This window comes from Giraffa tippelskirchi, chromosome 8 (genome assembly GCF_054371585.1).
Source record: "Giraffa tippelskirchi isolate mGirTip1 chromosome 8, T2T-mGirTip1v1.2.pri, whole genome shotgun sequence".
NCBI lineage: Eukaryota > Metazoa > Chordata > Mammalia > Artiodactyla > Giraffidae > Giraffa > Giraffa tippelskirchi.
Window position 1 is genome coordinate 78910696 of NC_137282.1, and position 17850 is coordinate 78928545.

At 37.1% G+C, this 17850-nt stretch overlaps 1 protein-coding gene across 1 annotated transcript in view; it reads left to right on the forward strand.

The window, feature by feature from the left end:
* SUB1 (SUB1 regulator of transcription) overlaps positions 1-15804 on the forward strand; it is a 19761-nt gene extending 3957 nt beyond the window's left edge. Inside the window, exons 3-5 of the mRNA XM_081521427.1 lie at positions 1353-1475; positions 11026-11134; positions 12769-15804. Of these exons, the coding sequence (XP_081377553.1) occupies positions 1353-1475; positions 11026-11134; positions 12769-12848 (312 nt within the window). The 3' untranslated portion in view covers positions 12849-15804. The remainder of the gene's footprint in view (positions 1-1352; positions 1476-11025; positions 11135-12768) is intronic.
* Positions 15805-17850: the final 2046 nt, after the last annotated feature.

A 17850-nucleotide genomic window follows, 5' to 3' on the forward strand; every position in this document is an offset into this window, starting at 1 on the left:
GTATCATATAATTTGGTAAAGCAGTAATAGTTTATGCCTTCCACTAAAGAACTAAGGAGCTTCCCTGATAGTTCAGTTGGTAAAGAATCTGCCTGCAGTGCAGGAGACCCCTGCACTCTCTGGGTCGGGAAGATCCACCTGCTGGCGAAGGGATAGGCTACCCACTCCAGTGTTGTTGGGCTTAGGGAACCGGGGGTGGCTCAGCTGGTAAAGAATCCTCCTGCAATGTGGGAGACCTGGGTTTGATCCCTGGGTTGGGAAGATCCCCTGGAGAAGAGAAAAGCTACCCACTCCAGTATTCTGGCCTGGAGAATTCCACGAACTATATATAGTCCATGGGGTCCCCAAGAGTTGGACACGACTGAGCCACTTTCACTTCACTTCACTTCAAGGAACATGACTGCCCTCTACTGTTTGGATTGGGAACTCTGCCGAATTTCATGGACTGTTAGCTCTTTTTGAAAATGAGTCTATATAGTAAGCTTTTACAGTAATGCTGCTTTTAAAACATTGTTTTGATTTTGAATGCTAGTCTAACACATTGCTGTCTAAAGTGATTTTTTTGTGATGAGGAAGTTTTTTGATGAGTTGTTGACCTCTGGTGCCCAGTACAAAATAGCTTTTTTAGCTTTCCCTACTCATAAACTCCCTGAACCAATTTAAGTCCCCTTTTTTTTTTTAATATTTTATATATTTGGCTGTGTTGGGTCTTAGTCATGGCACTCTGGATTTTCTGTCTTTCTGCGACATGCAGGATTTTTTTTTTAATTTTATTTGTGGCATATGGGATCTAGTTCCCTGGCCAGGGATTGAACCCTGGCCCCCTGCAGTGGGATCACAGAGTCTTAACCACTAAACCACCAGGGAAGTCCCAAGTCCCTTTTGGAATAGGCAGGCATAAATCATCATAAATTGGTTGTTGTCTTTCTAATTAGTATGTTTTTCTTTGTAAAAAATGACTAGCAGACTTGTGGTTTCCAAAAGTTTTAAGTGTATTTAAAAGCAACAGTAGCCCCCCTCAGTCTTTTTTTCTCACAGAGAAATTTTATGTGGGATCCCAGTCTATAAAATAACTGTTGGTCTGGTGAATACCATTCTAATGCCTGAAGTATCTTGGTTTCCCAAGAAACCCAAAAGTTTGAAAACATTGTACTAGATAACAGTGGTATGTTAGTTTCATAGTTTTGTTGTCAGGGAAAACTTAAAACTTGCCTGTGTATATATTTATGATTTTTTATTAATAAATGTAATCTTTTGATCCTCTAAGTCTTAAAAAGTAATGCAGTCTTTTGAAACTGAGATGCGTTTTGTTCTTACGCAAATTTTAACCATATTCTTGTTTTTCTTTCAAGCTAAAGAGGAAAAAGCAAGTTGCTCCAGAAAAACCTGTAAAGAAGCAAAAAACTGGTGAAACTTCCAGAGCACTGTCATCCTCCAAGCAGAGCAGCAGCAGCAGAGATGATAACATGTTTCAGGTAAAACTGGTATTTCCTTAATCCAGAAGAAGTGTTAACCTGGCTTGATCTGAAGACTATGAAAAGTACCTCATCTGATAATGCCTACTAATCTCTTCTGTATATTATCCTCTTGACTAAGGATATTCCTTGAAATATAAGAAGTTGGTAGAAATGAAAGCAATTTATATGATGCTAGATTTTTGTTAAGATCTAGAGTTCTGTGGTTTTGCTGTATTTTGTTTTAAATAAAGGGAGTTTAAAAGTTAGAGGAATCAAAAAAAGAAAGATTGAGAACTGCACAGTTATAGAGCAGATTGGAGGAGGTAGGTCTAGCATTGGGCTGTGAAGTGTGGATAGGATATTACTAGAGGGGAGACTGCAATATGACCTGCTTAATTTTGGCTTGATAGAAAAGGTAAATGAGAAAATGAGCCTTCTGTTTATATATTGGGCAGGGTGGGGTAGAGTCAGGGGGTACAAATAAGGTTGAGTAGTGAGGGAAGTGCATTAGAGGGCTTTGATGAAATTACTGATACAGCTTTTTCCCTTGGGTTTCTTATCTTGTTTTAGGGAGACTTGTTATTGGCATCATGGTACAAGAAGGATTTATGGGAGAGGCAGTGGGGATAAATTGATGTGAGGTGATAAGGGCTTAGATGGTTTTCCCAGAAGATGGAGTAGTGATGATTAAGAGAGCTAGTGAGGAAGAGTGGACTGGAGGAATGAAGCAATCCATGAAGACTGGTTTCAGATTTGAGACAGTAGAGATGGTTTCACTGATAAATGGCAAAGGTGGTTAAGTTTGGCGTTTGGGACCTGATTATAAGTGTGGTAAAGTGTCTTTCCTTTAGCACCTGGAGGGTTTAGTTGGGAAATGTTCATGTGGGAACATTAGTACGATTGACTGAAGCCTTCCACTGAAGTAAGCATAACCCAGAGGGGGAAGAGGAGGTGATTGAGTACATGTCTTGTGATAACTTAGGATGGAAGGAAAAAAGAGGATATAGGTGAGAGAAGGTGAAGGTAAGTAAGAAGAGTGTGGTAATGGGAGCAAGAAAAAAGTAAGTGCTTTGTGGGAACATAAAAAATAAAAAGGAGACATTAGTACTAGTCGAAGCCAGAAGGTTAGGCAAGATGAGACTGCAAACATTTTTTTATTAGAAAGCAAGGCTTGTGTGTGTGTGCACTCTTTTGAAAAGTTAGTGATGTCCTTGAAAGACAGAGTACCAGGACTAAGGTGAGAATGGGAAACTAGAAATTGGATGTTTTTATTCAGTTTTGCCTTGTTATATGTCTGGATTAAGAAATAAGACACATAATAACTGTACTTAACACTGTATTGAACATTTGAACTGTACTAATTGGATTTTCAGATGCACCAGTCATGCAAAAAATGGTAATGTGTTAGCTTGAATATACTAGTAGTTTTTTCACTCTTTGAGTGTGTGAATATTGAATCAAGTTGTACATTTTAAATACATACATTTTAAAATTAAAAATTATGTAAAAAAATGACAGAGTGCAGATTATTTACTTATGGGTTTTAGCCTTCTGACTTTTGTATATTTTAGAGGTACTAGGAGTAGACTAATTTGACAGAGAACATAAATTGCTGTTTGTAAGGAAGAATTATGAAAGGGCCCTCATTTATTTGAGTAGATAATATGATTAAAACTATGATAAGGGCTGAGAAGTTAAAGTGCAGATGATTATGAGCGAGAAAATGCTCTGAGAATCTTTCCTGAGGAAGTGACATTTGAAGCTTACAACATAAAGGAGTAGCCAGCTATGCCAAGTTTAGGGAAGAGGAAAGCATTTTCAAAGTAGAGGGCATTGTGCAGATGCCTTGAAGTGGGAAGAAGCTTGGATTGTGCAGGAAGGTTGGCTGAGAGTGTAGGTAGGAGGTCTAGTTGGTAAGGAAGGTGAAGGATCAGCTCTTGCAGGGCTTTCCTATTGGGAGGCCATTTTTAGGAGTTGAACTTTCTCCTAAGTGCACTGGAAAGCTATTTTAAGGAGCAGAATGAAATGTAAAATCTGTAAGAGAGTATCCCTTCCTTTCATAGCCTTTCCTCCTGTGTAGAATGAAGGGTTACTTTGGAATATTTCAACTTAATGTTTATACTAAAGATACCGACTTCTTTCAAGTATTTACTTGGCTGCTATCTTGGGCTTTTCTCTTATCAGTTCTGTTCGATATATGTCTACTTGTACTTGGATAATAATAGAGCCTCTGTAGCCTCTTAGTGGATTTTATCTTGTCTACCTTACCTTTGTACAGATAAACCAGGATGCACGTTTAGAGATTTTATTCTATTAGAGCAGGTTGGGGAAACTAGTTCTTTTATTATGGGGAGGTTATCTCACCAAAAAAAAGTGAGTTCAGTTCTTAAACCTTCATTTGAAAGGATCCCAAGCCTGAAAGGCTATTTATAGACTCCTCATTCTTTTGAAAGTGCCTCTGTGAGGGACATAGGCCTTATTTTCAGAGTGATTTTTCAAGATCTCGTCTGTGAAAGTAGTCTGTGTAGGCATTCTAAGAGAATTGTTATTGTTCAATTGCTAGCGATTCTTTGCGACCCCATGGAATGCAGCACACCAGGTTTCCCCTGTCCTGTCGTCTCCTTGAGGTTGTTCAGACTCATGTCCATTGAGCTGATTATGCCATCCAACCATCTCATCCCCTGCCGTCCCCTCGCCTCCTGCCCTCGGTCCTTCCCAGCATCAGGGGCTTTTCCAGTGAGTTGGCTCTTCACATCAAGTGTCAGTTGGAGCTTCAGCATCAGTCTTTCCAGTGAATATTCAGGGTTGATTTCCTTTAGGATTGATTGATTGAAGAGTTAATACAACATTTAATTTCATTGCCATTAGAGCTTTTTCCTTGAAATGGTATTTTGGCTGTAGAAAAATATTTTGGTGGTAATACCGACTTTTAATTTGACTCCAAAGCGCATTAGAGTGAGTACATTGGTTATATAAAGTGAGGACCTTATTATTAATAATGGTTTGATAATTTATTAGAAAGGTGCAGGATGGGTTTTTAAAAGGAAAATCAGTTACTCTCATTGTATTTTGTAAATTTGTAATAAGTTTTATTTAATTTTAAAAATAGTACTGTATGTTTTCTATATTTTTCATTTACCAAGAAAATGCCTAGAAGATAGCTTCCAGAGTGGAACTTTCTTAGAGATTGCTAGAATCTTTAAGGATCTGGGTTATCAGGTACACTTAACCAAAGACAAATCTAAAATCTAAACTAAACTTGTTTAGAGTAGCCATAAGACAAGATTAAAAAAAAACAACCAAAAACTAAATACTCATCTTTTGAGAATAGATCACTAATTACAAATAGGTCACTAATAGAATAGGTCTACTAATTAGAAAACTAACTAGTAGAATTAGTTTTCACTGTGTGTAGTGTGAGGTAGTGGAGAAGGCAGTGGCAACGCACTCCAGTGTTCTTGGCCTTGAGAATCCCAGGGACGGTGGAGGCTGGTGGGCTGCTGTTTTTGGGGTCGCACAGAGTCAGACATGACTGAAGTGACTTAGCATCAGCAGCAGCAGCAGCAGTATGAGGTAGTTGTTGAGACTCATTTTTCACCCCTATACAGATGATCTAGTTGTTCTAATACCGTTTGTTGAAAAGACTATTCTTTTCCTGTTGACTCATTTTGGATATTTATAAAGAAAATCAGTAAATATATAAAATACCTATTTCTAAACTCTGTTGTATTCCATTGATCTATATGTCTGTCTTTACTTCAGTACCACACTGTCTTAATTACTGTACTTTTATGGTGAGGTTTGCAGTCAGGTAGTGTAAGTCCTTTCACATTGTTCTTGTTTTTCACCTTCAGAATTATTTTTGCTATTCTGTGTATTTTGTATTTACATACATATTTTATAATCAGTTTGTCAGTTTTTATCAAAAAGTCTACTGGGATTTTGATTGGGATTGGGAAAGCTGAAGAACAGTTTGGAAAAAATCTGCAACTTGATCATATTGGTATCTTTCTCCATTAATTTAGATCTTTTTGAATTTCTGTTCTGTAATTTTTCTGGTATATCTTCTGTCAAATTTATTCCAAAGCATTTTGTGTGTTTTGATTCTATCTCAAATGTATTGTTTCCTAACATAATTTTATGGTCATTTGTTGCTAAAAATATATATAATATTACATAATCTATGTAAATTATAACATATTCTATATTTTATAAATGTTAAATATATATTCTTTAACGATGTGTTAGAATTTTCTCTGTTGATGATTTTGTCTGCTTTTACATCATCCTTTTCTTTTTCTTGCTTTATTGCTATTATTTCCAGTACAGTATTGAAAAGAAGTGGTGAGAGCAGGCACCTTGGTTTATTCCTGATGTCAGGGGCAAGGCGTTCTTCTCTCTTTTCCCTCTAATGTCTGTCACTTAAGCCCTGGAATGAATGTGTGTACTGTGGATTTGCTGCTTTGGACTGGGAGAATGAAAAGTTATGGAATAAACACAGTGCAGTTTTCTATAGGGTCCATCTTTATTTGGAGATTTGTGTTAAAGTGGATGCTGGATATATTAAGGGAGAGTATACAAAATGCACAGTAAGTTTTGGTTACAGTAAGTTTCAGATTTTGGTGAAGCAGCATCATTCTGTATCATCAGGCTTTCTCTTCCTTTTCACCCTCACAGTTCTTTGGTGCCGATGTTCTCTGAAGCATTTTTGCCAAATTTTAGTATCAGTTTATTGATCTATACTTTTTCCCTACTTTAAATAATTTATTTATTATAATCACAAGTTATTTGAAAAATGTTTTGGGACTTCAAATTGTAAAATCACAAAGTTTTAAATATGTGATGGTCAGCCATGTTTGGGAGGAAGAAAATGCCTCTTTAAGTTTGTCTTTGGCAAACAAAAATGATTATGCACATCATTGAAATTGTGGATGAGGAAGCTTGTGAGAAGTTTCTAGGGATCGAGGTAGAAGTTAACATAGCTAGCCAACAGTGTGTGGTGTTAACTGTATTGTACCACGCTGTTTACATAAAATAACTGAGTATGGTTATTATTAAGACTGGTAAAATGCCATTCATATACTTATATTGTCTCTTTTTAAAAATAGATTGCTTTTGGTCTTGGTCTTTAACTTTTTTTCCTAGTGAGATTTTAAAGTTGTAACCTTTTTCTACATCAGATTTCTCAGGAATATAAGGAAGATTTGCAGAAAAGGTGGTTTTATTCTCCTTTGTTTTTCTTTCTTTTTTTGGTTCTTATTCCAAAGACCTATATAAAGGCTTCAGAATTCTCTTACTGGCTTTCAAGTCCTTTTCAGTATTAGCTCCATCTATTCAGCCTATCCTTGAATCTCATCAGTGTTGTGTCTTTCTCCTTTCCTTTGTCTATTTCCTCATCGCTTTTTCCTTAATTAATGGCTTGTAGTTTTTCAAGGTCAGATTCCACCACTTGTAGTCTCTTCCACTGCTCAAGCCCACACTGAATGCAGAGTTAACTTCCCTAATCAGTATTAATTTTGGAGGTTTTTAGTGTATTTTAATTTTATCTATTCGTCTGTCACATGGGCTTACCACAAAACCAGAATGAAGTGATGTTCACTTCAGTGCTGTAGGTGCCTAAGATAACTTTACATATTAATTCGTTTAAGGCAATATTTTAAATCACTATTGGGAGTTTCACTGTGATAATTATGTTGGTCTTATTTAATTCATCCATTAAAACAGTTTGCTGGGAACCCAGGCACTAGGAATACAAGTTCAGTTCAGTCGCTCAGTTGTGTCCGACTCTTTGCGACCCCATGAATTGCAGCACGCCAGGCCTCTCTGTCCATCACCAACTCCCGGAGTCGATACAAAGAGGACTGTAAAAAATAAGCCATTAATACTGACAGTAAGATCACTGGTAACTTTAGAAATAGAAGACGGAATGTGTTTGGAAATGGTAGATAATGAAACCAATGGAAAGGGAAAGAATGTACAAATACAGTGCAGATTTGAACTGTCTGGGTCTAGTTATACATGGATGGTTTTCAATACTAAATACTTCATGATTTGTGGTTGGTTTAATCCTCAGATGTGGAGGGCCTGGCTATAATTTATGCTTGGATTAACCCCCTGAGTTGTTCCAAGGGTCAACTGTATATGCAAGAAATGGGATACAAAAGGTATCACTTCAGTTCAGTTTAGTTGCTCAGTCGTGTCCGACTCTTTGCGACCCCATGAACCACAGCATGCCAGGCCTCCCTGTCCATCACCAACTCCTGGAGTTTACCCAAACTCATGTCCACTGAGTCGGTGATGCCATCCAGCCATCTCATCCTCTGTCGTCCCCTTCTCCTCCTGCCCCCAATCCTTCCCAGCATTAGGGTTTTTTCCAATGAGTCAACTCTTCGCATGAGGTGGCCAAAGTATTGGAGTTTCAGCTTCAACATCAGTCCTTCCAATGAACAGCCAGGACTGATCTCCTTTAGGATGGACTGGTCGGATCTCCTTGCAGTCCAAGGGACTCTCAAGAGTCTTCTCCAACACCACAGTTCAAAAGCATTAATTCTTCTGCGCTCAGCTTTTTTCACCGTCCAACTCTCCCATCCATACATGACCACTAGAAAAACCATAGCCTTGACTAGACAGACCTTTGTTGGCAAAGTAATGTCTCTGCTTTTAAATATGCTGTCTAGGTTGGTCATAACTTTCCTTCCAAGGAGTAAGCGTCTTTTAATTTCATGGTTGCAATCACCATCTGCAATGATTTTGGAGCCCAGAAAAATAAAGTCTCACACTATTTGCACTGTTTTCCCATCTATTTCCCATAAGGTGATGGGACCAGATGCCATGATCTTAGTTTTCTGAACGTTGAGCTTTAAGCCAACTTTTTCACTCTCCTCTTTCACTTTCATCAAGAGGCTCTTTAGTTCTTCTTCACTTTCTGCCATAAGGGTGGTGTCATCTGCATATCTGAGGTTATTGATATTTCTCCTGGCAATCTTGATTCCAGCTTGTGCTTCCTCCAGCCCAGCATTTCTCATGATGTACTCTGCATATAAGTTAAATAAGCAGAGTGACAATATACAGCCTTGACGTACTCCTTTTCCTATTTGGAACCAGTCTGTTGTTCCATGTCCAGTTCTAACTGTTGATTCCTGACCTGCATACAGGTTTCTAAAGAGGCAGGTCAGGTGGTCTGGTATTCCCATCTCTTTCAGGATTTTCCACAGTTTATTGTGATCCACACAGTCAAAGGCTTTGGCATAGTCAATAAAGCAGAAATAGATGTTTTTCTGGAACTCTCATGCTTTTCCTGTGATCCAGCGGATGTTGGCAATTTGATCTCTGGTTTCTCTGCCTTTTCTAAAACCAGCTTGAACATCTGGAAGTTCACGGTTCATGAATTGCAGAAGCCTGGCTTGGAGAATTTTGAGCATTACTTTACTAGCGTGTGAGATGAGTGCAATTGTGTGGTAGTTTGAGCATTCTTTGGCATTGCCTTGCTTTGGGATTGGGATGAAAACTGACCTTTTCCAGTCCCGTGGCCAGTGCTGAGCTTTCCAAATTTGCTGGCATATTGAGTGCAGCACTTTCACAGCATCATCATTGAGGATTTGAAATAGCTCAACTGGAATTCCATCACCTCCACTAGCTTTGTTCGTAGTGATGCTTCCTAAGGCCCACTTCACATTCCAGGATGTCTGGCTCTAGGTGAGTGATCACACCTTCATGATTATCTGGGTCATGAACATCTTTTTTGTATAGTTCTTTTGTGTATTCTTGCCACCTCTTTTTAATATCTTCTGCTTCTGTTAGAGTACTCTTGCCTGGAAAATCCCATGGATGGAGGAGCCTGGTAGGCTACATTCCATGGGGTCGCTAAGAGTCGGACACGACTGAGCGACTTCACTTTCACTTTTCCCTTTCATGCACTGGAGAAGGAAATGGCAACCCACTCCAGTGTTCTTGCCTGGAGAATCCCAGGGATGGCAGAGCCTGGTGGGCTGCCGTCTGTGGGGTCGCACAGAGTCGGACACGACTGAAGCGACTTAGCAGCAGCAGCAGCAGCAGCTTCTGTTAGGTCCATACCATTTCTGTCCTTTGTCGAGCCCATCTTTGCATGAAATGTTCCCTTGGTATCTCTGATTTTCTTGAAGAGATCTCTAGTCTTTGCCATTCTGTTGTTTCCCTATATTTGTTTGCATTGATCACTGAGGAAGGCTAGGTATAGAACTTATGAATTCATGATGATGTGGGTAAGAGATTTAAGGCCTTTAACCATACTTCATGGACTGTATTTTCTCCACAAAGCATGAGACATACCCTGAAAGTAAGGGTCACACCAACAGGACAAGAAACTTACTTGAGAATGAAAAACTAAAGCAAAATGAATAGATCTGAGATAAGAAAAAGCAGCTTGAGAGGATCATAGGCAAGATGAAAGCCATAAGTGTGTACTTGTGTTAGCACAATCCCAATAAAAGGGATTAATAATGAAGGGACCCAGGTTTGTAAGGAAAGGAACTTTTTTGTGTGTCTTAGGCACAAAATCATAGCTAGTATTTTATTTAAGTTAGTAAGATTGAAGAGTAGGTTTAAGATGAGTTAAGAGGTAGGTAGAGATAGTAGAGGTTTTGATTAGAAAGTGTAATTTCTTAGCTGAAGTGCTAGACAGCACATTAGAGCAGCATACGATACGTTGGAAAGTGCTTGTAGACACTGATGAGGAAAACCTTTTCCTTCCCTGTGCCATCTGTAGTTAAGCAGCAATAGAAGATTTTTGAAAAATAGTTTTCTATGAAAAGTTCTAAGTTTGAGACTGTAAGTGGAGTGTATTAAATAAAGATGTCTTTTGAAATGAATGTCTAAAAGAAAAAGCTCTCTTTTGTTCCCATTGACTGGAACTCTGGATTCTTATATTCAGAATGGTTGCTAAACCAGTGTAGCTGACCGAGTCTGTGGATTCCTATGGTTGTAGTTTGTCCTAGATTTTGCTTTCTCATGATTTTTATTGGAAAAAAAAATAACATAAAACTTAACCATCTTCCCCATTTTTAAGCATACAGTAATGTTAAATATTTTCACATTTGTTTTGAAACAGATTTCCAGAGCTTTTTCATCTTGTAAAACTATTACATAACAACTCCCCCTTTCTCCCTACCCGTAGCCCCTGGTAACCACCGTTTTACTTTCTATACGACCTGACTACTCCAGGTAGCTCATATTAAGTGGAATCATCCAGTATGAAGCTTCTTGTGATGGCTTATTTCACTTAGTGTAAGAACTCAAGGTTCATGCATGTTGTACCATGTGACATTATTTCCTTCTCTTTTAAAGCCAAGTAATACTTCATTAATGATGTGTCCCACATTTAATGTAAAAGTGATTGGAAATGTGAGATGTACTTTGTTTCATCTTCTTAGAAATATTTCTTTTTTAACAGTGATAGCTCCTTTGATGTAGTGTTGATGTCGAGAACTGTAATTATTTTTATGATTAGAAGTAGAGTCAGTGTGCAGCAAGTGAGAATATAAATATGGATATCATTGTTGAACAGCTATTTTATGTTATTTTTCTTTTGTAGATTGGGAAAATGAGGTATGTTAGTGTTCGGGACTTTAAAGGGAAAGTCTTAATTGATATTAGAGAATATTGGATGGATCCAGAAGGTGAAATGAAACCAGGAAGAAAAGGTAAGGTTTAATTTCCTAAATTTGGTCCTAATATTGGGATTATGTAAGCTTGAAATTGTTTGGACTTGATTTGAAACTGAAATAATGTTGGCAGTGAATAGGTCCTGAAAGATTCTCAAGTTGATTCTCTTTGTCTTCTATGGCCTTTTTGGACGTGACATTTAACTTACTTTATGAGATGTCTTAAATATAGCTGTTGAAATACCTCCTCCTCCCCCAGTAATACCCCTAATATCACTTCAGTTGGCTGCCACTTTATTGTTAATTTGAATGTAACTTTAAGAAGATTACCTCAATTCCGAACTAGAGTGGGGGCACTGGGAAAGTATAACATCAGGAATGGAAAATCCTGATTTACAGTGTTGACTTTTGATTCATCTCCAAAGGATATTCTTTAGGGTGATATCCTTTAACCACTTTGTCCTCCATTTGTGCTTCATCCAGTCCTAAGCATGACATCATCACAAAAGCATACTTTCTTTCATGAAATAGCAAGAGAACATTTGTGTACCAATAGAAATCCTTATATTTGGCTAGTTAGCTGCTTTAGGTTGATCCTTAGCTAATGAAAAATGCCTCCTTATTTTTTTCTATTTTGCCTGCATGCCATTTTGAAAAGCACCATGTTTGCCTCATTTAATTTTGACTTTATTAAAGTTAAAACCTTTATATGTTTTCACACCCTTTTCTTCTTCAGGCCACTTTTGGATTGATCATTTAAGTTGTCTCAATGTAGCCAATGGCAAATTTCTTGTTACTGTAAACATTTACTAAAGTGATTGATTAATCCTTCGTCCCAATACATTCTCCTCCCTCTTCTCAATTCCTCGGCCTCCTAGCAGTTTTCTGAGAAATTTATTAATTCTTCCACTTCTAGTTTCTCTCTTTATATGTGTCAAGGAATAGAACACTAGAAGTGTAAAGTACAAAGTACTTTCTGTTCATACTTTTTCATCTTAAACAGGAGCAGCATGTCATTACCTAATTTTTAAATGTTTGTCAGGTGATATGCTGAGATTTTATTCACGTTGGCTGATTTTTCGCAACAGCCTATTGCATTATAAGCACCTTTTTACAGGTGAGGAAACTGAGGTTTAATGGAGTTAGCGACAGTGAGGCTGGTATTTGAAACTTGGCAGCATGACTCCAGAGTGCACTCTTAACCAGTATGCATGATCTAAGAAGTCCTGTTTGGGCCTTGTCTCAGGGATTTTTCCAGAGTGAAATGAGTGCTTCTGGAAGAAAGCACAAAGTCATTCATGCTGAATTCCTTTGGAAATTTTGAGCAAATGTTGGAAACAGCTAGTTGTAGAAATGGGATGTCACAAACCAAATCTAAGCCTGGCCACTTAGCCTGCTAGTTTGTAAGCATTTGTGAGCTAAATCTTCAAATCATTATTTATTCTCACTGGGTATAATAGGCATTATGCAGGGTGTGGTGTTGAAAGTAAAACTGGATAGAAGGATGATCTACAAAGGTGATTGTGATGAATATGACACATGTAAGAGATTTGATTCTTAGTGTGCCATTCGAAATGGCAATTTTGATAAAATAGTATTTTAGTTGGAAGTAGAAAATCTTGAAGAGAGCTTAAGTAGATTTTTCAACTTTTGATTTTTAAACATTTTTTTAGGTATATCTTTAAATCCTGAACAATGGAGCCAGCTGAAGGAACAGATTTCTGACATTGACGATGCAGTAAGAAAACTGTAAAATCAGAGCCATATAAAACCTGTACTGTTCTAGTTGTTTTAATCTGTCTTTTTACATTGGCTTTTGTTTTCTAAACATTGTTTTCCAAGCTGTTGTATATTTGGATTGCAGAACAATTTGTAAGATGAATACTTTTTTTTAAATGTGCATTACTAAAAATGTTCTGAGTGAAGCTAATTGTCAATTTTATTAAGGAGGATTGCTTTTGTGTCCACCACCTAGTGTAAAATAAAATCAAGTAATACAATCTTAACTGTTGTGGCCTTCTTTGATCAGAAGAGTTGGTACTGTTTAAGGCCAAAAATAACAGTTTATCTACCTTTTAGTTTCAGCTCAGCCTTTCCATTCAGAAGGGTTTTGCTTTGCATTGAATTTATAAACTTTTGATTTGTGAAATTCATAGTTGATCTGTTCTAATCAGATGTCTGGACTTGTTTGATTTTTTTTTCTCCCCTCGACCTCAGTGGTATTTCACGTTCCCCCTTTTTCTTCACTTCTGTTTCCTTCTAATAACTATCTCATCATGTTCTATTTTCATTTTGCCTTTGCTCTTTCTCTTGAATATGTTGTGCTAATTTGGAAAGTCTGAAACTGTCAAAATGTTAGTTATCTCAATAAGGTACTTGTAAGTAAAATATATGAGAACTACAATCACTAATTCTACTGTATTAAGTATTAGAAGATACAGTTTGATAAACAACATGGCTTGTTTGAAAACTCCGAGCAAGTAAATGTATGTCATTAACTGTAGTATTCTGTGTAGTTGTTATCTTATTGCTTAGTCTGCAGAAAATAATAACTTAGGTGTCTGATTTGCTTTCACTTATTATACATACTCACCATGGGATGATGTCTATAAAATCAGATATTGTTACATTAGACTAGGATTTAATAAAAATTATGAAAGCTTACTGGCCTAACATCTTATTTTATAACATTGAGTATGGATTATGGATAGCCAGAGATATCACTGAGCTTAACTGTCATAGTAAATGTCAGTTTTTAGGGGAAAGAGCATATTGAGCACATATTTGTGACTTTTGTCCTTTGCTTCAGTAGACTTGGTTATTTTGCAGTTCATCTACTGGACAATGGCATTCTAGACTTAATGTTACTAAGTTTTAGCAGGCATTCTGAATTGATTTTCATTGAGCCATAATGATGAAGCAGAAATAGGCTGAGGCACAGATTTCAGGGGTTTTGTAGCAATAAGTAGGGCATGGTGTGCCTTAGAATGTAAAGGAACTGTAACAGATTAAGGCGGCAGTGAAGAGGAAGGAATTCTCTTCACTCTAGATGATGACATACTGATATTTTAATCACATTGACAGGACATAGTTCTAGATAGAACAGTAAAAAGAAAGGTTTAAAGACGTGAAAAATTGTTTCTGACATTTGGTAGCAAATCACAAATGGTTACTGCCATATCAGAGAGTTGCACTGTAATACCAAGTTTGATTACTACGTCTAAAACATTTTATAGTAGAATTGTCAAGGACTTATTTCAAAACCATCTGCCAGGCCACATGGAGTTACTACTAATTTTTTTTCTGGCAGCTATATTTCTTTGACATTTTTAAGATTTTTTTAGAAATGTTTTTTAGAAATGTTTTTTAGCAGTAACCCTAATATGTGCATTAATTGAGGAAGTAAATCCTCCTTTCTGATATTTTAGCTTATATCACATAATAGGTACCAAAGTGTTCAGAATATGTATTTTAGACAAATCATACTTGTTTGAAAACTTCCCCCTCATTTGTGAACATAGTAACTGAATTGGGTAGATTTGTAAAGATTCCTTATTATATATACAGAAAGGGTAGTTAGAACACATAACTCTGATTTTGGTATAAATGGGAATATAAATGGGAAAAGGGAATAATGGGTAACTTTCCTAGGTTTATGTGAAATTAGGAGGTACATGCATTTTGAAACAATCTGCTAGTACAGAGATGGTGCTGAAATCTGTTACCTAGGCATTTTCTAGCTGTTTAGCATTGTCATTAACACTTTCACCTAAGTAGTGTTTCTCTGGCAGATTTTTGGTAAGGTTCTTGGTAAATTCATTTCAATATATTTCTGAATATATAATATACAGAAATTATCAATCTCTTGTGTGTTTAGAAAGGAATGAGAACTGGGTTAAAAGAAGAGAAAATAACTTGTGCTGGAAAGGAAAGATAGGGTACTGTTTTCTGTTTCAGCTTTACCTTCTTGGTAAAATTTCTTCCAGGAAGAAAGTGGCATTTTGAGGCAATGGTTTCTTACCTGGTAATGCCAAAATTAATTGAATTCATGCCAGCCCTTGAATGTGTGCAGTAGCAGGGCCTTGCTAATGAGTTTTTCTTCTGTGTCTTTTTAAACTACAAGTAGCATCTGACCAATTTCCAGGGCTCTTGGCATTTTATTTAAAGAACAACCACTAGAAAAAAACCTATAATTTTGTTCTTGTTTTGCTTCATAAATGCCTAAAAACTTCTTTTGAAAGAAGAATGCTCCTACCTCATTAGCCAGTCAAGATGCTGTGATGATCAGCCTATTCTACATAATGTGTTTAGGAAGAAAGACAGGAAAAAAGTGTACATCCTGGCTTGGCTATTGAGAGGAAAAGTGGACTGAGTATTCATTATTGTGCGTTCCTGATGGGGGTGTATTAGAAGAGTACTATAAAATTCTGAAATTTAAAAGTGCTGATACTTAGGATGTCTCCTGAAATTATTTGCAACTCACTTTTTATGGAAATTCAGTGAAACACTCAAAACACTTTTTTCTTTTTTAAAGTGGTGTTTTTCTAGATAAACTCGAGTGGTAAACATTCACATGGTTAACAAATATGTAATTCTGTACTTGTGGAATACCTGTCTGCTTTGTTTGGTACATCTTCCATGGAGATGTCAATGAATATAATACTGCATCTGTGAATATTTTAAATGTTGAAATAAAAACAAGAAATGTGCCCTCTGTGTCATCACAGTTTCACAAACCCAAAGGTGAATGGCTAAGTTATCTGTTGAATAGGTTTTGTTAACAACTAGGACACCTTTTCTGTGTGAATGCTTTGGAATGTGAATTAGCCTTTGAGTGTTAAATCTTCTAAGGACCTCTGGGACTGGGTGGTAAGGTCCTGTCTGTTTTCATTTACTTGATCCAAATGGAAAAATGAAAAATATTAAGGTGTACATGGCCTCTTTTACCTGTACGAGTGCTTTGCGGCCTGATTATTCCTTGTTATAATTAATTTATAAACATTGTTTTCCCCTTTTTGATTAGTAGTTTTGCTTAGTTGAGATCTCTCATTGTTTAAATTTCCATTTAGGGAAACTTACACTGGGGTGGAGAGATCCATGGACGATTACTTATAACTCTTGTTCCACTTGATCAGCTCTGAATTTTAATAAAACATTGACTCAAAAATCCAGTCAAGAAGAAAATAGTACTTGGGATCTACACAGTTAATCACTGACCTTGAAGTTTTGTGGTATGGCTCAAAGCCGTTATGGTATAGACAAGGAGTTTGAGAAGCATGAAATGTTAAAATATTATGCAGAATTATTTACTATATAGCAGTTTATTCAAGACTTACGGCCCTCTTTGTCAAAGATCTTGCTACACAAGATACCCCCTGACCTCATGTCAGTTCATCACAGAGTTCAAATCTTCCCAGACCTCCTTTTACAGCCATTTAGTCCTGGACTAACAAGGACCTACTGTCTGTGCCTCAAATGAAGCATTCCTCTCTCTCCTTATTTCACTCTCTGGCTCTTGATAGTTTGAATAGTTTTTTTGTTCAGTAACTTATTTTAGCTTGGAAATGATTTAGGCCACTTACTTTTTAAAAACTGGGGTAGAAAATAACCACTTTCCCAGAATCGCAACAGTTGGATACTATATCCTACCTTGATAACAGAATGCTGTATGCGAGGGGCTTCTACCCTGCAAGCCAGAACTTAGCTAAAGTAGTGTGTATTATAGCTCCTGCATCTCAGAAATGATGTGAAGTTCCAGTTTGGCCCCCTTCTAATTCCCAAATAAGTTACTGCAAGAACGATACAGAGAATTCTCATATATCCCTTCACCTAGAGATTCCATTCAAATTTTGCTAGTTGTTTCAATAATGTCTTTATAGGAAAAGCTTACGATCCATTTGGTTGTTAGTCTCCATTTTGACACAGTTCTTCACTTCCTTCACTTTTACAACATTGACATCTCTGGTGACTTGGTAGTTTGTAGGTCCTGAGTGATGTTCTCAAGGGTGGACAAGGCCTAGAAGCCGGATGACTGAGGAGTTGGAGACAGCTTGGTTGTGAATGAAAGATGGAATGGCGGCTGTGGAAGCATGTGGCTCAGGGGCAGATGTGTGACTGAAAGTGTGTGCAGCATCTGATGTGCAGGGTTGGCTGGTTTCAGTGCATGTTTAAATTGACCTCAGCTACAATTTGAATCACTTTTGTTTTCTGGTGACTTCTCAGTGCAACCTTAACTGTGAGTACTTTTAGTAATCTTAAAGAAAAAATTTGTTATGTACTTCACCCTGTTTTAACATCAGAAATCTGATCATTTTGACTGTCAAACCACTCCCTGCTACTCCCCAACACACCACACCACACCACACCACACCACACACACACACACACACACACACACACACACACACAAAAGTACCTTTTGGTGGTGAGGTTTGAAGACTGTTAACTGAAAAATAATTTTAGAAGCCATATGGTTTTCCTTAAAATTCTTGATTCAGAAACAAAGATCTTTTGGTATCTAAAGCACTAATAAGTAGATTCTTGTTTCATCCCTGACACTTTTTTCCCCCTGAATATGGAGAAATGCTTCTTGCTCACTGTAGAGTCATTAACTTGTAGGCAGAGAGAGCTCTTAGGAACAGTTGAGAACATTTTCAATGCATTGGAGTCCCGTAACAATGGCTCTTGAATTTCTAAGTAGAAAGAAAGCTATTACTTGATGTAAAAGAAGTGTTCAAAAGTCGTGTTGTCAGCAA